At 43.8% G+C, this 20,617-nt stretch overlaps 1 protein-coding gene across 6 annotated transcripts in view; it reads right to left on the reverse strand.

Annotated features, from left to right (window-relative positions):
* Positions 1–20,617, reverse strand: part of Crim1 (cysteine rich transmembrane BMP regulator 1) — a 178,421-nt gene that overhangs the window by 64,328 nt on the left and 93,476 nt on the right. For 5 of the 6 annotated variants that reach the window (XM_021655027.2, XM_021655023.2, XM_021655024.2 and 2 more), the window contains one exon: positions 9,666–9,787. The exons of the other annotated variant lie outside the window; for it this stretch is intronic. In XM_021655027.2, the coding sequence (XP_021510702.1) occupies positions 9,666–9,787 (122 nt within the window). The remainder of the gene's footprint in view (positions 1–9,665; positions 9,788–20,617) is intronic. 6 annotated transcript variants of the gene reach the window in all.

Below are 20,617 nucleotides of genomic sequence, written 5' to 3' on the forward strand. Positions count from 1 at the left end.
GAGGAAATGATGTAATTATATTTTAATAATAATAAAAACAAGCAAACAAGGCCCATTTGAGGTCACTTTTCAGTGGTGTCTTTGTATGCTTTTGAGACAGCCTTAGAAAGTTCTGTCAGCAGGAAGTAATAATTTGATGGAAATTTACTAAACTGAATTTAGGTCTCACAGAGGGACTAGCGCATGGTAACGTAGAAACAAAACACACAGTCATCCTGCTCACACAGAGGAACTGAAAAGGCTCCTTGGCCAGAACAGAATTGACTTCCTCCAACCCAATACAGGTAACTAAGTACCATGACACTCACTTGTATACAAGATTATATTCACTGCTAAGTAATTCTCTATCTTAAAATAATGATCCTGTTTCCACACTGGGTTTTGCTCTGTTTCTAAAGGCTTAGGCCTTTCTGTTCTTCTTATATTCTCTCCTAAGATCTGTTTCTCTCCCTGGTTTAGTTATCAACAATTATTAGTGCTTAGACATTAACTCCCATTACTTCATTTAACCTCAACCAAAAGCCAGGATGCAGGTATTTTTTTTTTAATTAAAATAATTTAAGTGCATTTGTGTTTTGCCTACATTTATGTCTTATGTGGGTGCGTTGGTTGCCCTGGAACTGGAGTTACAGGTAGTTGTGAGTGCCATGTGGGTGGTGGGAATTAAATCTTAGTCCTTTGGAAGCACGGCGAGTGCTCTTAACCTCTGAGACATCTCCCCAGCTCCTATGATGCAGGTATTATCATGTGTTTAAAAGTGAGGGAATTCTGGATAATTTGTTTTAAAAATACATATTTAGCAAATGGCAGAAAAACAACAAAATGTAGTCCTTCAGCCAAAAGCTTGTACTCTCTACATTCTATCCTACGGTCATGCTTTGCTCAACAGTAACCGTTTATATTTAAAACTCTCAGTGTGAGACCAATGATTTCTGCTGAAAACTAATTCTACCACAAAACAAAACTAGAGATTATCTCTTGTGAAGAGAAAAACATTCTCAAAGACTCTACTAGCAGCCCATGTCCTACAATATATATAAAAGAGGTTAAATTCCATGACTAATTGGTATTTGTTACATAATGCAAAGCAGGTTTAATTATTCCAAAATCAGCTAATTCAGTAAGATGTGTCAACTGAATAAAGGACAAGAACGATAGCACTTCTCAAATGATGCAGAACAAACACTCGAAGGAACCCCAAACTTTTCCCTAACAAAAACACACATCGATAAGGAATAGTCAGAAACTTTGTTAACCTGGTAAATGGTGATGTATTCTCACTCCTACCATCCCCCAAGAATTGTGCGCTGAAAATCTGGCTATTGAGATATATCTGGCTTGGAAAGATATAAACTTTATGAACTGATTAGTCCATTAAGGTCATAGCTGAATGGACTATTAATGGAGACTTACTGGAGACACTTGGGTATGCCTTTAAAGAGTGTATCCTGTCCCTGGAACCTTTCTCTCTCTCTCTCTCTCTCTCTGATCTTTGGCTGCTATGACCCTTTGTCATGATGCTACTGTCTTGCCATGGCCCTAAGAACAATGTGGCCAGACAATAATGAACCTGAAACCATTAGCCAAAATAAATCTTTTTTTTAAAGCTACATTTCTTTTTTAATGTTTTATTTATTATGTAGACAATGTTCTATCTGCATGTACACCTGCAGGCCAGAAGAAGACACCAGATCTTAATACAGATGGTTGTGAGCCACCATGTGGTTGCTGGGAATTGAACTCAGGACCTCTGGAAGAATAGCCAGTGCTCTTAACCTCTGAGCCATCTCTCCAGCCCCCTAAGCTGCATTTCTTAAGTATGTTTATCACAGTGGGGAATAAAAGCCAGCACAAGAGTCTATAAGGACTCACATCATACTCTGCAATGTTGAAAGCCTAAACTTTTCCTCTAAGACCAAGAAAAAGACAATGGTGTCTGTTCTTAGGGTGCCAGGTTAACATTATAATGTAAGTTTTAGCCAAGACAATCAGGGAAGGAAAATAAGTAAGACATTCAGAGCAGGAAAGGAATAAATAAGCCTATCTCTAGAAGCAAATTACATGATATTAAATAATTTTTTAAAAAACCTCAAAAATTCACTGAAAAATCAAGCAGACACTATAAACGACCTCAGCAAGGTTACACAGGGTACAAACAGGGTACAATATAAGAAAATTTGATTCCTATTAAATAAACACTCAGAAAACAAAGTTTAAAAATCCCATTTCCCAATAGAATTAGAAGGAATAAAATTTAAGTACAAGATTTACAGTCTGAAGTCAACCATACACTGTTTGAAGAAATTAAACAGTTTTAGACAGACAGACAATATTATTAAGATGAAAATATTTTACAAATTAATCTAATACCTAATGCCATCATGACCAAAATTCATTCTTTGTCTAAACTGACATTCTCATAAATCAGATGGAAACTTGTAAGGAATTGGCAAAATAATCTTTTAAAGAACAACAAAGAGGATTTACACCTCCTGATTTCCAAATGTGACTCAATGCTAGGGTGACCTAGACAGTATGATGCAGTGTGATGCAGGTGTAAAGACAGACATGACACTTCTGGATTTCAAAATTCAGAATTAAACTATTAACATAACAGGTTCTTGACAGCAGTGCCAGGACAATTTGATGGGGGGAAAGAAAAAAAAATGGTGAAGAGACAACTACATAGTCACAGGCTAAAGAATGAAGATCAATGTCTTACATCTCAATGTCCCCATCTCAATCAATAACAATTTATTAAATGAGTGATTATGGGAACGAGTACTTTCCAGACGCCAATGTCATGCCATCTGGGATTCCAAAAATCCCATATAGCTCATGAGAACTATTCAAAGAGGCCCCAAAAGGAGGATTAACACATTTAATTTATTTTGTATTTCAATATATCTCGTTGATAACCTAGGTACTGAGGTTGGCAGGTAGAGCCGTGTCATCAGAAGTGAAACACTGGTCTCACATGTACAAATCTAACTGAAAATGAATCTGAGCACTATGGTCTAAGTCTAAGCTACAGTCATGCTGCTCTTAGAAGACACGGAAGTAAATCTGTGTGATCCTGGAGGAAGCAATGGCTTCTTAGATTTGGCACCAAAAGACCCCGTAAGAAATGACTCTGGGTATGCTTGTGCCTCCAAGGCACTGTTAAGAAAGTAAAGTGACAGTTCACAGATGTGGAGACAGTACTGCCACAGGATGATGAAAACATGTATGACTGAGAAACATAAACCATGACCCAACTACAGCATTCTAGAAGGTGGCTTTCCAAGTCGGATTCAGTTAGAAGCAGCCAATATGCACACGGAGTGTGGCTTGTGCTGAAGAATGCAAAGGAAAATAAAAATTTCACACCCAGCAACAAAACAAAACAAGACAGGTAGTAACAAGTGCAGGTGAGGTTGGAGATACAGTGGAGATATTAGCTTACTGCTAATCGTTAAGTAAAAAACAAAACAACAAAAACAAAAACGCAGCTTTGACGAGTAGCTCCTCAGAATACGGAAATTAGAATACAATCAATAACTCCATTATTTTTTTCTACGAGGAACATAAATTTTAAATGTAGGTGACTTGACTGCGGTCTCAGGAGTGGTACTAATGTGTGTGTGCACATTTTTCCTTCAGTAATATCTAGAAGCGGTACTCCCCCACCCCCGGAAACTAGTACTATGTTAAACAGAATTCTTACGATAGCCCAGAATTTTTCTATATACTTGTAGGTGACTACTTAGCTGACCGGGGCCTGGAAGGGCATCTGCAATTAAATCACAAATTCCCAAAAAATACAGAAAACAGAGAATGCTAAATAAACCAAATCTGCTTACAATCTAACAACGCAGGCAACATCCTCCCAGCCTGAAAAAGAAAAAAACAGGCAAACCAATATTAATTACTCAGCTGAGCTGATCAACCACATACACCGCAGGGGTGAAGCCACAGCTCTCAGCACAGCGTTTGAAAACGGAAGGAAGGGAAGGCTGGCCGCGCACAACACTGTGCAGGACTTGTTGTATGTGAGGTGTAGACACTTGTGTGTGGAAGAGTCGTGACTGACAGGATGATGGGGGCAGCTAGCCAAGTAGCTAAAGCACAGATAAGGACAGTGATGATGGGCTCAAGCTTAAGAGAGAGGAAGTCTCCAAGAGTACAGTTCAGAAAACGACCTTTAGGGTAAGCCTTTCTGGGTTAGAACAGAACAAATCAGCAAATTAAGTCTGTGTTTGATGTTGGACGCAATAAGTAAGGACTTCCCAAACAAGCGTGTAATGAGAAGCAATGCCCAATTATTTCTTTACCTGTTGAGGATGGACATAAACCTTAGGATGATGAAAAATCTGCCACTCCCCTCTAGAAAGGGTGACGTAAGTAGATGAAGAACATGAGCAGTCCCAGGGTGGAATCTGTACACAAGTGTCTTTCAGTGACTTTACCTGTGTGATTTGTGCCTGTCACTGTATGTTTCTGCATTCTGTAACTGTCTCTTCCATCTAACATTCCACAATTCTTGAAAGAAAGGGCCATAATACACACTGTTGAAAAACTCTAGTCTCTGCCAAATCATACAGATTGGCAGATGGGGACAGGTATCAAAGGGAAATACTGAAAGACAGAACTTCTAGCAAACGTGAAAATGGAGGTACCTTACCCTAACCTAGCCCCACCCAGGCCTAGCCTGCTGCATTTTCTTCTTCAAGCTCTTAGTTGAGCTCAGCTTCTATCTTGCCAGTGATCTCCTTGCACTGTGGGGTGACCTGCTTGGAAGTCAATGGACAGGAAACAGACAGATGGAGGTAACTGGACAGTTTCTCCAAAAATTTCCCTCTAACTGATAGAATTCAACTGATGTAATTAAGAGCCCAGACACAAAGCCTTCCAAGTACCTGGAGGAAAAACAAACCTTTTCTATTGGATGCTTAAGTCTACACCAGGGTACGCTAAGGAAACAGTAATTCAAAACAAGAGAAAGAGATGGTACTTTAAAGACTGTAAAAAAGCCCCTCATATTCACTAGCTAATGCTCCTGAGAACAACAGGATTGGTCAATAAATACACTCCAATCAGAGTTTTCCTTCCTTCCTTCCTTCCTTCCTTCCTTCCTTCCTTCCTTCCTCCCTCCCTCCCTCCCTCCCTCCCTCCCTCCCTCCCTCCCTCCCTCCCTCCCTCCCTCCCTCCCTTCCTTCCTTCTTTCAGAGTGCTGGATTCTCTATTACCTTACTGAAAGACATGCTGAGCTTGGACCATTACTGAGCATACCCACCACCCAGACAGTGGGTTCTTAATAGATGTCTTTAGTAACCATCCACTTTCTTACTAACAGGCTGCAGGCTGGGTTTGTAGGCCAACATCTTATATGATGTTGTAGGCCAACATCTTATTTGGGCATATCCTTCTTGTGATTGACTTTATTTAATCAAAACGCTTAGTCATTACATTGCTTTGAATGGTACAAAAGACCAAAAAGCTAAAAATACAAGTCACACTGGCCCCTGCCCCCTTCTTATGAATTTAGCCGTACCCACCTTAGACCACTCTGGGTTAATCCTATACACACAAGTGACTCTCATGTCTCCCTCATTCCACCACTCTTGGCATGCCTGGGCAAAAGCAAAGCTCCCTTCCTTTTATTCTGGTGGTAGGCTTTTCTACTGTTGGACGTGGGCTGGCCTCATACATAGCCTTGCTAAGTACCCTCAGTATTAAGTATTATAAGGCTGAAACTATTTCTGGAAGTTTTAGTTGGTGTGTTCCCAACACCACAGCACCACAGCTGAATTTCCTGACCTCCTTGGGGGACACACTGTGTAACTAAGTCACACTGGGAGAGGCAGTTGCTGGTGATGTCATTCTATCTCTCTAGGTGCCTGGCGTACACACTGGTATGTCCAAGCTTGACTGCTGATCATGTCCTCATTCTACACCTGGTGTCTCAACAGTCAGAGCCTATGGTCTGAGAGGAAAGATAAGGACACAATGGAGCAGACAGGCACGTCTCGCTGTGAGGTCGGCTCCATGTCACTGCTGATAAAACATCTGCCTGTGAGCAGAAGCAGGTATGGTCTCATGAAGAAGGGGGCTGACTGTTCTCCACTCAGACCTATCACTTGTTCCCATGTTTTCTGACGTCACCTCACAAGCCTTACTCGCAGCTTGCAGCAGAGAGGCTCACGGCAAATCTGTGCTGCAGTCAGTCATCCTCTTCTCCGCACTCTACCAACACAAGACCAAAGCAGGAAAAAGCTCTCCCATCTATTCATGCAAGCTAGTGAACTCAGGAGCTCTTGAGTTCACCTGGAGCCATTTTTAAAATTTACATCTACGTTTTGGTGTATGTTTCTTAAAAAGTAATGTAAGTCCGAGGCTCGACTCGTGCAGAGCCCTGCTGTGAAATCTCCGCTTCTGCACATGAGGCTGGTGACGGTACCAGACAGCCTCCTCTTTCCTCAACTTAGTTCGTCCTTTGGATGTAACCGTGGACTTCTAGGACCACAAGACACGATCCGGGCACACAGACCCAGCTGTGCACATCTTCCCTTCTGAAACTGCTTTTACTGAGTTTCAATGGTAACCTTGTCTTTTATTCAGAAGCCCCGCAAAAGGGTACTGGTTTCTGCATTTGTGCTGTTGAAGAGATTGAACACGTAACGCTCAGAGCTGCCTTCTTCATTTCCATGTGAGAACGACACTGCCACTAGGGACTGTGTGGTGCTTTGTCCTGCAGGCCTTTTGCCTCTACAAATAAGAACTGTGTATCTGACCCTATATCCTTTTAGATTTTAATGATGGGAAGCTGGGGGAGGGGCCTGATGTTTAACTCTGGCAACTACAGCAACTTCAAAGACACCCATAAGCCTGCATATTTGCGTGTGTTCTGTTTAATTTTCACTTTCAATTTTTGCTGACAGCCCCATGACTATTCTTCTCTTTTCTAATTAATATTTAACCACCATGTTATTAAACCTGTTCTCAGAGTATAGCTGCCCCAAGTCCTTGTGGAAAAACAAGTTCCTCTCTTCTGTTTCCTTCCCGCCACCTGTTTTTCCTTTCCTGATCTCTCCCTCCTTTCCTTGACCTCTTCCCCCTCTCCCCACCCCCCATGGTAGGTGGAGACAGTGAGAGCTTAGCTTTTAAAAGTGATAATAATGAACTTTTAGTTAGAGTATTTACATTATAGCATCTATTAATGGTGAGCCTGTGACATAATTTTCCTAGCACCTGGGTGCTAAAACACATATTATTCACATACAAATACACATGGATGTATGCATACATGTTCCTGTCAAAATAAGCAAGATACAGGCGAAGAAAGATTGTTCTTAAGAATAACCTACAGAAACCGGCTATGGTGGCGCATGCCTGTAATGCCAGCGCTCAGGGAGGCAGAAGCAAGTGGATCTCTGTGATTTTGAGGCCAGCCTGGTCTACAAAGTAAGTTCAGGACAGCCAGGGCTACACAGAGAAACCCTGTCTCAGACAAAAGAAAAATATCCTATAAACTGAATTATAGTTCTCATAGAATTACAGTTACTATCTAGTCTTCTACAACTGAATGGCCAATATAGTACAAGCCAATTTACAGCAGAACAAGAAGCAAGTAACAATGACAACAAATTTGTGGCGACAAGAAAGAAGCAACTATAGGAAATACAGTAATTCTCTTTTGCTGTCAGACGGTCTATCTTATTCTTAAGGTCAGGGTTCTATAAAATGTGTCTAAAAGTAAGGGCAAGCCAGGAAGATTGATGTCAAGGTCGCAGAGAAGGAGGTGCAGTCAAGATAGAAAGTCTTGGTGCTTGGCTTTCCAGAATCAAGGAGCTAGGAGAGAGGATGGGAGAGCGTCCTAATTCAGAGAAGGGAAGCAAATATTCTCACTGCGGATGTCCACTCCAGAAAACAAAATGAATTGAGATGAAAGCACAGGGCAGTGAAACTTGGGGGGGGGGCTCCCGTGAAGTGACCCCTGTGCGAGCTGGCCTGCTAACAGTCATTTCTGAAGGACACAACAATAGTTCTCAATCAGATCATCCATTGCTAAATCAAGAAAACCTGGGGACCCCCAGAGGCACACACGAAGCCAACATGTGATGAGGTAAACAGATCACCCTCTTCTGGCAGCTTTCCTTACAGAATGGGCAAGGAGGCACATCTCGGACGCTGCAAGGCCTGGGATGAGGAGCAATGATTTCTGCCTCGAGTGGTGCAAGAATTACGGCACAAGTTAAGTATTCACAGAAAACGATGAAAGCAAAGCGGTCACCGGGCATCACCTGCAGTAAATCACACCGCAGCATGGCCAGAAGGAAAAAGTCTGCTTGTCCACTGGCTGGCATTTAACAGACGAAACCACCGGCTGGGTGGTAGCAGGGCTGGTGGGAAGCACTTCAAAGAAACTGAAGCACACGGAACTTTCCCTGCGCCTTCCCTTGTAGGCTTCTATTTATAAAACCTGACTCTCAGGATGCTTACTCTTGGCTTACTGTCTCCGTCCTCCACCAACACCCAGAGCAGCGTTCTGTGAGCGTGGGTGGAATGTGAGCACACAGAGTAATAAGGACGATTTACACTCGACGCATAATTACTATTACTCATTTCATTCCAGCATTGTAGAAGGCCCGTGGAGACCATGGACCTTCCCCAGTTACACAGCAAGAGAGGGGAAAAAATCAAAACAACAATCTTTACCTGACATGATTTGGTCTGAGGTTTTTCCTAACTACCAAGCTACACCACCAGTGTTTCAGTGCAAACCAAAGCGACAAAACCCATGACCATGGGACTGGAAAACACAGGTTATAATTCAAATAGGATAACAACTCTGGCAAGACCTCTTTGTGGAGGAGGGAGCCAAGAGCAGGAAGGAGTCCTCCCAAAGCCCGGGTTCTTATAGGTAGCAGCTTCTATGCGTGCAGTGTATTTTGTTAAGAGTTGCTTAACCTAGCCTCTACTTTCATCCATGCACAAAAAGCAGCTGTGGTCTCTGCAATTATTTTGTTGGCTTGTTTTCTCTTGTAACCTCCAATAGAGAAGCATGCTTCAGGTTTTCTACTCTCTCAACGTCTAGATTTAATAAACATCAAGCTGCCAAATACCAGCCTGTCTTGTGAAGGATGAAGGTGAGAGGCAGATTCTGTTGAAGGAATCTTATGGCAGGAGACCCTGTTCTCTAAGGCTAGGAGGGTCAAGTCTAGAACTGGTCAATACTGATCCCAAATGCTGATCAAAGATGTTCTCTGACTAGGAAAGCGCTGTTCTGGAAGAACAAGGTCTTTTCTATTTCAAATTGTGTTAGCTCCCATGTGGTTTCTGTTGGATTATCTCCTGACAGCAATGGGGACAGGGCATTGGATGACAGAGAAAGCATGTAATAGGCTCCATGATACCCTTTCTTTCCTGAAATTCCCAAACTGAACTTTTGGCAGATCTTATCATTTCATCTGCTACTGAATCTCTGAGGTTCTCTGTGACAGTATGGTGATTCCCTCCCTAACTTTCTTAGCTGCACAGTGAATAAGCAAGCCTCCTTTCTGAGTGACCTTCAGCATGTCCCTAAGTACGCTCCCTGGTCTAACTGGCCGAAACAGCCAGGTTGACCCTCCCTCCTCCTGCTGCACAAATGTACACTCTCTGAGAACAAGAGAAACCCCACGTACCATTAACACATTCAAAGACATCACAGCACTTTCCAGGTGTCCCATCTCCACGAGAGACTATTCGGGGAGCAGATCCCACCTCACAAACGGGGAAACCACATAAGCCAGAGAGACACTCGCATCTGAAACCAAAGAAAAGGGAAGGAAAACCCCATGAATAAGTAATAACACAGAAGTCGGGAGACCCCCAAACAAAGTGGCAAGTACCTGGGCTACATGATATAATCTGGTTACCTGGTACAATACAGGAAGGAGGGAGGGGTTGTCCTAGTAAGTACCTTTCCAAATAACCATAGCTCGTCATATATATAACCTCCCACTTTAATGCTGCCCACTTTGGAGGATATATTGCCCCTCATTTCTCAGTTAACCAGGTTGGTATTCAATGTAACACTTTCAGAGACGATGTATGGGCAGCTCTGTACACGCAGGTCAGCCTGTTGGTCAGGGATGCTCATGACGAATGAATAGCCCCAGCCTTGTTTCCAGTGATGAGTAGGCATTCTCTAGAGGTTTATTTTTGTTTTGTTTTGTTTCTTTCCCCTCAACAATTAAGCTACTGGCTTTCCAGTCATTTGAGCAGGTGTTTAATTTACATTTGTGTGCCACATGCAGAACAGACCAAAGACTGAAGTGTCCTCATTCACAGGATGACATAAGATTTAGGTAAATGGACTCTGTGACAGCTGTCTTGGAAGTAGGGGGTTTTAATTTCTTTAACTGTAGGCTACCACCTGTGCACGTAATCTCTGCATGCAGGGAGGAGATACTGCATGAGCTGAAAGCTCTGGTCACTCTTGGCTTTCACTGCTGTGCAATCTGTCTAAACACAGGCACTGATAAACAGCTACATGAAGAAAGCAAAGAAGAGACCAAACCGGCTTCTCAGATGTGATGAAATAAGACATTGGAAATGAGATGCCCAGGCAGCTGGGAACCAGTGTGCAAATGTAATAATGGGAAGTAGCTACTGGCCTCTGGTCCAGGGGCTCCATGGAAACAGACTATGAGTCAAAAGACAGAAAGAGTGATGGAGTGAGATACCAGCTTGAGAGGAGTAAGGGCATCTTTAAGAGAAAGAGAGAGATGCTGGAAGGAAATGTGTGGGTCCTTTGGTGCAGTGGGTGTGGCGTTATGATCAGCGGAGGGGCATCAACAACACGAAAGAGTTACTACAGATTCTTATTTCTGCCTTTTCCCCTTTTCCTGCTTGAGTGATTGGTTCCTTCTCCTATTGTTTGTATCTTCAACAAATTAAAATATACTCATAGGCCTCAACTCTCTCAATCACCAGGCCCAGAGTTTCAATGATATTTACAACTGGCCCTGGAACTAAAACGGAAATGTTTGCACCAAAGACCATTAAAAGATGGAAAGATGTAATGAAACACTGGCCCTGCCTCTCCTCTTTCGGTTATTCCACATGTGATGGTGGTTAGATTCCAGGGAGAACACGAATGAAAACCTCATTAACGTTTTACTGCAATCATATTCTCTGTCTACGGTTTAAGATAAATGCCTGCTTGTTTTGCATGCAGAGTTTTGTATTCCTGCAGGACAACTGCCTTCTAGGGCTGAGTACTATAAACTGGCCTTTTAGCAAGGTAATTCCATAGCCCTTCATGCTCAAGTGCCTGACCACTACAGTTTTAACCACATAGTCATGTCACTATGATTGTACAGTCTGGTATATTGCTTACATTACTGCACTTGACGTGGTACAACTTAAATTCTTCATATGGAGGGGCCACACCCGGGCCATAGTATCTAGATGCAGTTACAATTGACAGTATCCTACACAGATAGCTAGCTGTTACTATGGCATCTTCTAGCTTCACATTCTGCCTCCTGATATGTCATCACACAGAATCATTCTGAAACACCAAAGAGCACAGATATGTCCAAGAAGTAGTTCTTCGTATGTTGTTCAACACTCCAGCACTTTTTCTGTCTGAGCACGTATGTCTGTGCTAAACCCTCTGTAGACTGTGGGAAATCATGATGCACTGAAAATCATTCCTAACTTTGCTCTCTATCTGCCACATTTCCCAATGTCCAAATGCCCCTATTATTACCCATGGAGATCCATGGCAGCACCATATAGACAAACTAGAAAAAATGCTTAGTAACTCACTGAGAAAAGGAAGGTCCTTTTTTTCCTGCATTTTACTACTGAGATTAAATGGCTGACTGGGAAAGAACCATGGTGTTTGAAAGCTGGTGTGTTCGTGATTCCTGTCCTCTTACCCTCCAGCACATGCTTCCCACGTAGTACCATCCTTCAACTTCTGACCCTAAGATCAGCACTTTAACTAATGAACTGAGGAAGGACCCAGAGAAGGTGAACATTTGGGCTCAGCTCTGATAGGTCTTACACACCTGTTAGGCTTAGATCTTGCAAAACTGCCCCTAATTTGTTTTGTTTGTTTGTTTCCATATTGAAAATGTTCCAATAGCAGCTTCATACAATCGATCTCAACCCACGCGAACCATCTACTCTCAGGTCTTCATTCATTCTGTCAGGCAGCGACTCCTGCACATGCCCCCCCCCCCCCCGTTCCGCACACCACACAGATGTGCGTATCCCTACTTTCTGTGCTTTCCACCTGAAGCAAGCAGACTTTCTTCTGAGTCACTTGGAGGGAATTCTGAGCTCCAGAACAGCTGAAGCTCACACACTGCACTTTGTCTTCTTCACTACCTCCTGTCTCTTCATTTGTTTTTATTCTTTCCCTGCGAATCTTCCCCTCCCTCCTACCCCATTCCTGGGTAAGAGCAAGCGCGGCGAAAGAGAAAACAGATGGATTAGGAACCTAACATGAGACAGATGCTTAAAAGAGGTTGATGTCATCACTTACCCCTCCCCAGTTTCCTGCGCTGTTTTCCCTCACTCCGGCCATGCCACACCCGGCCTACAGCTTTGTTGTTGCATTGGCTTCTAGAGCCAGCAATCTTCTCCTTATTCCATTTATCAGTGTCTCAGCGAAGCACTCATCACCCACAGGTCCACATACCTTTTCCTTCCAATCCTCCCTCCCAGCACTTCCCTTCATTTTCCCTACGCTACCCTCACTCTCTGCTCCAGGCAAACTCTTGCTTTACTGTTTCTGCTGCTCGCCCATCCTACCTCCTGAGTTTCTGCCTAGCCCATGGGTCCAGCTGTTTCTCAGCTCCCTTGAACACCTAGACACACTTGTTTGGAACCCTTCTCATCCTTTGCTTAGGGTCACACGGTCTTTTTGTACCCTTTATGTTGGTGGACAAAATGCGACAGACTTGGAAAAGAAGATAGGATGCGTGATATTAGCTAGTGTAATAAATCAGCTACAAAAGCAAGGGAAAAGGCAGAGACCCTTGATGGTCACCTCAAGTCCCTCTAGACAGAGCAATGCGAGGATACCTTGAGCATAAGCCCTGTGAGATGAAAGTCATGCTCACAGCATCTACCCTTCTAAAGTATGGAATCCTGTACACTGGTTTTCTTTTGCAAAGTTATGCAGACACCACTGGCACCTATTTCTGCACCCCAAGCAGAAACTCTGCACCCCACTGCAGCCTTTCTCCGCTTCTCCTGTCTCCTGCTCTGGCAACTTCAAATACATGATATGCCTCTGTGTGGTACCCTATTTTGTACAGTTCTTATAAGTGAAATCATAATAAGAGAATTAAGTGCTGTTTGTTTTTTTTTTTTTATTTCAAAGAAGTAGTAATCTGTATGGGCAATTTGCTGGGGGGCGGGGAGCCTGTAATGCTATCCTCAATATTAAGATAATGATCAATCAAAATACCATGTTAATGAATTTCTGCATAATGTAGTCACAGCTGCCGCCAGGTGGGACTTGGTTAAGAGGGCCTGTCCTCCTTTTTCTAGAGTAGATAATGGATTCAGTTTAGTGGGCATCTTAACGGCCTAATGTAATGGTGAACAGCACTTAGAAAACACATAAACCCCTAGAGGGCACTCACTTCCTTAGGAGGCTCAGATTGCTGGGTAGCTGACTAACAGTCAATGAGGATACTTTCTACCTGTAAGTCCTCTGCTCGTGGGGCTACATACACAGTCCCAGGCAATGCCGAGGCGTCCAGACACATCTTAGCGCATGTCTGTGAGCTTGGCCTCTACGTTTCTTGTAGCTTCCACACTCCACTGGCTACTCATTGTCACTCCAGTGCCAATGGCAATCAGGCATTCCCTGAATGTGCAACGGCCATCCCCGGCCCACAGTTCAGATGCCCACCCATCCCTTCTTCTACTCAAGACCCCAGAGCCCTTAGGACCACACACATGAAAGGACTGCTCAGGGTTGTTCTTTCCTCCTCTGACTTTTACCGATACAAAGACAGGATACCTGACTCTTGGAGAGTACCTGCTTATTCTACTAAATCAAAATCATACTGATTCTCTTGTCAGTTCCTCCAGCAGAGGAGGGGATGTCTTATGGAAGAAGAAAATGATCAGCAAATACATCCAACAAAAATGTGGAACGAACACTTTCCTTATTCATGGCTATTAAGTTAGAGCTAAGAGCATGCATCGTTTTTTAAAAGTATTTTTACATTTATTTATTTGTGAGTGTGCATGATTGTGTGTGTATGTGTGGGCAAACTGGAGAACAACTTTTGGGAGTTAGTTCCCCCCTTATTTCAACGTGGATTCTGGGGACTGAATGCAGGTCACTAGATGAGTGGCAAGCACCGCTGTGCCATCTTGCTGGCTCTGCATTGCTTTTATACACTGGAAAAGGGGCCCGCTCAAGAGGTGCGGGCTGTCCCAGATCAGTGTGTGGAAGAGAGACAATGGAATCCGTTTACAGTGCATGCTCTGGGGTGCTGTACTTGAGGACAGAGGAGGGAGTGCAGAATCTGCTAACCACCCACTCTCCTGGGACCATCTTCTAGGATCCTCGTGCCCGTATGTGCAGGGGCTGGGTTGCTACGGTTTAAACTTCCCACTTGAGAAGATCAAGTACCAGCTGTTCTTAACTCTTTCATGGTGGTGATAATTGTTAGTATGTGCTCTTGAGAGTTGACAACGGCTCCTTCTGCTCTGAGTGCCATCTCTCAGGAGTGAGGAAAGAAGAGACCAATTTATTTACTTAACTGACACCCACCAGAAAAATGTGGTATCAGTAGCAATCTACTCCAATTCCTGGGAGGTTGGTTTGCTCACCCATAAAGTAAGATACATGCTCAGGAGAAGCATTCCTCTAACTTTAAAGTTCCATGACTCTACTGCCACAGTTTCTGTCCCCATCAATGCTGCCATCCAATCCAGGCTCTTTTCTACTGCGCCTCATTGGCTGGTACCCAGAGTACTCATCGGCAGTTCCCAGAGCACGCCACCTCTGCATCGGCTTGCTTCTCTTCTTGATCTCTTTCAATCCCAACCTGCAGACCTGGTTCAATGTTGTTTCCCAACATCACTTACCCTATCATTTTTCTGTATTTCCTGGGGTGTAGCAATTGCATATTTAAGTATTCTTTCTATGTTTCAGAAGAAGAAAATGGAGGGCAAGTGCTGCAATCCTGGTACTACAGGGCAGGTCTGAGACCTGTTTTGAAAAACTACCCCGAAGAATCAATGCTTGTTGGTCTGCTTACCAGAATGAAAAGAGAAAGTTTAAAGGACACTAAACAAGGATGATATGACCATTTAAGCAGGGGACAGGGGGAAGGAGTCTTTTGCCATCCCTACAGCACTCTTTGCAAAGCACAAAAGTGCCTCAGCAATATGCCTTGTGTTGGGCACTGGCCCACGGATGACAACAAAACATTATTCTGGTTACTCTAACACCCCTCCACCGTAACCTCTCTCCAGAGGAAGCCATTGGAAGCTGTGCACCAGTGGCACCCTGTCTTTCCCGACACAGACCCTTACCTCTGTCCTCATCCCACAGGAAAAATAAGTCCAAACTGTGAAGTATTCTAGATAAGAGTTCATCCAATACTGGCTTTATTGCACCTCTGAAAAGACGTGCCTAAGACTTCAAAGGAGAAGACAACCCTGTCTGCAGCCAAAGGCAGGGACCAAGGAGAAACGAAGCACTTAAGTACTTGTACTCGAAAGCAGCGCTAAGGTTGTAGAGGCTACTAACGAAAAAGCTTATCAAGAGTGGACATGATGCTGCGTAACAAAATCCTATTCTAAAATTTTATTCTATAAAAACCAGCTTCACCAGTAAAGAAATCTGATGCTCTACTGCTTCATTTCCTTACCCCCTTTCCAGGAATACGTCCGTTTAAAACAAGACTGTAAATAAAACATTCCTAAGAAGGAGGTTTGACGTTGAACGTCCAACTACCACTTTGGAAAACAGTATAGCTCCCTATGGGAGTTCCTTGGGCTTGAATTTCCCTCCTGTCTCTCCCTAGGAGATTTACCGCTCTCTGGAGGACTACTGACCCTACTTCACCCTCCTCCAACTAATCCCCATATGAGCTCCTTGAATCTTCATCACCAGCCACAGCCAGCCACAGAGGATCACTCTCTGCTGTCCATCAGTGATCCTTCCCCAGCGCAGGGAGCTGCTCCTAACGAGTAACTGCACAGTCCTTAGGACTCTGACCCCAGAGACAAGAAGAATGCCACTGAGTTCTCTGTGGTTATTATGCTTTTCTTGTTCTTCTGGGTCTGGGAGAAAGACGTGATGGGAGTCCTCTCCTGCAGGGAAGATACAAACCCACCACAATTAAATAACTAGGACAGTCAAAATGGTCTCTCTTTTCCTGCCTTTTTCAAGAGATAATTAACGCTTCCTCCGCAAATATGCCAGGAGTCCAGGAAGCAGAAGGTGTGAACCTAAAGGAAAGGTGGTATACACTGTAGGAAAACACAAGCTTTTAGTCGACATGGTTCTCCTAGAAATGTGCCCCACAGAAAGTCAGTATCGTGAGGATAAAGCAATGATGCTTTCTATGAACTACTGTTCTCATGTGGCTTACTCGGATAGGCTTGAAAAGGCTCTAATGTCAGCAGCAGACCAGAGGCCCAGCAATAGCTGAAAATATTCCTTGGTCCTTGTTGAAAATGTTAGGGCCGGGACCTCATAGGCATTCCTGACCACCTTGTCCAGATCAGTTGTCTGGCTACTGATGTGTCCTCTGCTTCGACTTCCTTAGGTCTGAGAGAAGCCACTGGTGTAGCTTTTCATGAGCTGGCAGGATGGGAGAAAGAAGTGCACAGCGGACCAGTCAAGGTAAAAAGAAAGCAGAGAAGCTGGCACACCGCAGCCTGAAAGGAGGGATGGGCATGAGGATAAGATATTTTAAAAACATTCTTTTCTGTGTATGTGTGTGCCTGAGTGCATGCCTGTGCACCCACCAAATGCAAGCAGGAGCTCAAGAATGTCAGCAGAGGCCTTGGATCCCCTGGAAGTGTCACTTGGGTGCTGCGAACTGAACCTAGATCCTCTGCAAGAACAGTTAATGCTCCTAACCACTGAGCCATCTCTCTGGCCCTGAGAATAAGGTTTAATACAGCAATATAAAGTATTCTCATTTCAAAGCCTGGAATCACTAACTGCCTTATAAACGGGTGCTCTGGAGCGTGGAATTGGCTAGTTTACAGTTTGTGTCTATTTACTGGGCATACACATGCAGCAGGCATGAGGCTGGTCGGGTGCTGAGGATACTCAGGAAGTTTCCGTCTAGGGAGGCCCTGGATAGGACAGGTAAGGCTGTTGAACACCTGCCCTGGGACATAAGAACAAGCACTGACTGCTGATGTCTGAAGGAGTGTACTGCTTGAGAAACCTAAGCTCAGCTTCTGCTGCTGGGGATGTACATACTGCTTCAGACATCCAGAGTCATCCGGGCCTGGGCTGGCATGGAAGCAAATGACTTTAGACATCCAATTGGATCCCCGTGGACAGCCAGCTCCGGGCCTCTCATCCTTGTCATAAACGTTAAATGGTAGAATGTATAGTCTCTCAGTCTCTGGGGAACATACATCTGCCAAAGTACTGATCTGCTCCCAGGGACTCATCTCATACCCTTACCTTCTTTCCAATTGAACCCCAGGAGCCAATCTGGGCATCAACAAAAAAGCACATCACTCAAATCTTTTAACACCTACCTGGCTCTCCCTTAAAGACACACTTCCGTGTACAGTGACACTGGGAACCTCTACACTCACTTGGGAAGTCAACAGTCGCTGAAGAAAGCGTCAGCAACTCCCATGCCATGGCTTTCCTGCCCACACAACCATCTTCTTTCAGTAGCTCTGATTCCTACCCCAAGACACAGAGACTTTGAGAATGAACACTAACCTAAGACAGTGTCGTATCTGAGTTCTGGCTACTTAGGAGCAATGTGACCTTGGGAGCTTGGACAAATGATATTATCTAAGTGTCTCGCACAGTGGATGAAACATGAAAGGACTCACACATGTCCTCTCTTATGATTTAGGAGGCTTCAGCATGAGCAGATGAAGCATTTTCAATAGGCTGACCTCACATGGTCCTTTAAGACCCAGGGTCCTTGCTTCCATCACCGTGCCACTTAAATACTTCACTCCATCAGCAAAGTTTCTGAAGCCACAGACCCCATTTGCAGATGACAACAGGTCACCCTCCCAGTTCTCCACACTCACTCCTTGATGTTGCCTACCCCAAGATCTTGCCAGTTTCTCCCAAGTCTGCGCCTGACGGGCTTTCTTCAACATACAAGCCCCTCCTGCCTGTGGTGTTTCAGAGGAGCCTGCCTGGGGTGGATCCTTCCAATATCTTTACATTTCCTTTACATTCCCCTCCTCCTGCAACTGGTCTCTCAACTGTCACCCTCAGTTATAGCAACTAGGGATAGCAAGTCTCGAAGCCAGTGAAGTCCTACGATCAGAGCAGACAAGCAGGCAGCCCAGGAAGGCTTATAAGGCTTATCCCAAGAGGCACCTCCCTCATCCTCTGCAGAGTCAAACACGTGTTCACAAGAAGGCTGACTTTTATGCAAAATATGCCAGTTTAAAGATGCTGGCAATTATTAGGAGTCTGGCAAAGAAAGTAATCTCAAGAAATGAAGTATGTCTCGGGGGTGAAGTTAGCCCCGAGGATGGCAGCTGCAAACTGGGACTCCACCTAGTGACTCCCTGTGTGTCAAAGGCTGCTGGGAAGAGCACATTCTCGGCACAGGCCATTCTATCTGTGACCCCATGTGGGAAGCAGACCTCCATTTATCCTCAAGGACCCACCTCTTTGATGATGTGTTGGAGGCACAGTGGCAAATTGCTGGTGATGTGGGGCAGCGGGAGGGAGGTTGTAAGAAGTCACAGACTGAACAGCGTTCACCAGGTGTGAGAGTAAGGCACAGAACTAAGTTTACAAAGGCAAGAAACAATCCACTGAGTCAGGCTTGGAGCAAATTATTCAGGCCATGAGAGGTGTAGCACATGTCAGGATGAGGACAGGGAGATAGTATCAAGGGACTGGTAGTTGATATGGTAGAGAGGCAGGCTAAGGTTTGGGTGGTAGGGGATCTACGAAGCATCTTCCCTTGTAAGCAAGAAGAAAATGATAGAAATCTTAAACAAGTGATGCAGTCTTGCAATGGAGTGGTTTTCTGGAGGTGGAGGTCCATTCCATTTCTTTTGAGTCATAAAGATAGACGAGATTAATACAAATATTTTCAGCTGCAAGACACATTTAAGAACCGAAAAAAAAAATCAATGACTCTAATAGCCTAGAATGCCCTTTTGTCTTTCTCCATCTGATGAACTCTGACTCATTTCTAAAGACTCGGCTCAAAAGTCAAATATGACAGTTTTCCAAATAGGAATTTGTATCTCTTTGCTCCATAAGCTTTTTGTTACTTTGCACATTTCAACTTCTAAAACATGTAACACTTAAAACTACAATGATTTACTCACATTTGCCTTTCTTTAAACTAAAGGCCCAGTGAATGACATCGCAGACACTTTATTCCTTCCTGGTACATGACGAACATTCTAGATACTTATTTCCTGAACAAGACAAAGCTATAGGGTCTGGATGCTGGGACTTGCTACAGATCGTCTCTAGAATGTAGTTAAACTTATTATTTATCTGTGTTAGACAGGGCTAAGAGAGAAACATACACAGGGTGGGTCCTGGCTCTCAAAGATGCACAGATGAGACTATTCTACCTGCTCCATTTATGCTTTCAGTTGACCCCTTTCAAACGGGACGCTCTAGAAATAAACCATCGTAAGTTATAAATAACACTGTGCATATATCTATGTGTGAGAGTTTGAGACAGGCTCATACTTTACAAACCCAAACTGGCCTCAAATTCATGGTAATTCTTTTGCCTCCCTCTCCAAGTGCGGGGATTATAGGCCTAAGCTACCATGACCAGCATGAGTAATTTTTATTACAGTACTGTTGCTATATTGGCTATATTTTACTTGTTATGAGTATCTTCTTGTGCCTTCATTATGGGTATCTATGTGGAGGGAAAAATGGATCATGCATATAGTTTAGTCTCATGCGAAATTTCAGGCATCCATGAAGGCTCTGGAACAGGTTTGCCCAAAACAAGAAAAGACAAATTAACTAGTGACTTACTCTAATCATAATACTCCTCCCAAATCCTACAAGGCAAGAAAAGGATAACTTAAAAGGCTTTTGTCTGCATGGTCCATTCACAACAGACTAACTTAGAAAGGCCAAGGGAAGCCAGCTGTCTCCACCTCCAGGGTTCCAGTTAAGCTGTTCAATGTCTTCCAGGCAAACACAGCCTTGAATCTCTACAAACTGTCAAGTGCACTGGTGTGCAGCTGACACCTCTGTGCAAAGTGGGTAAAATATGCTCTATGAAATAACAGACTTCTTTTAGTTTTTCCAGAAGAGGTAACTAACATCTTACATTTCTTTAGATAAGCTTACAGAGCCTTTTTCCCCCATGCAGAATTGTCTACAGCATCACTCTATTTTCTGGATGTTGATGATGCCAATGACAACAGTGAGGGTGGATGGAGAAAG

The sequence above is a fragment of the Meriones unguiculatus genome, chromosome 1, assembly GCF_030254825.1.
Source record: "Meriones unguiculatus strain TT.TT164.6M chromosome 1, Bangor_MerUng_6.1, whole genome shotgun sequence".
Classification (NCBI taxonomy): Eukaryota; Metazoa; Chordata; class Mammalia; order Rodentia; family Muridae; genus Meriones; species Meriones unguiculatus.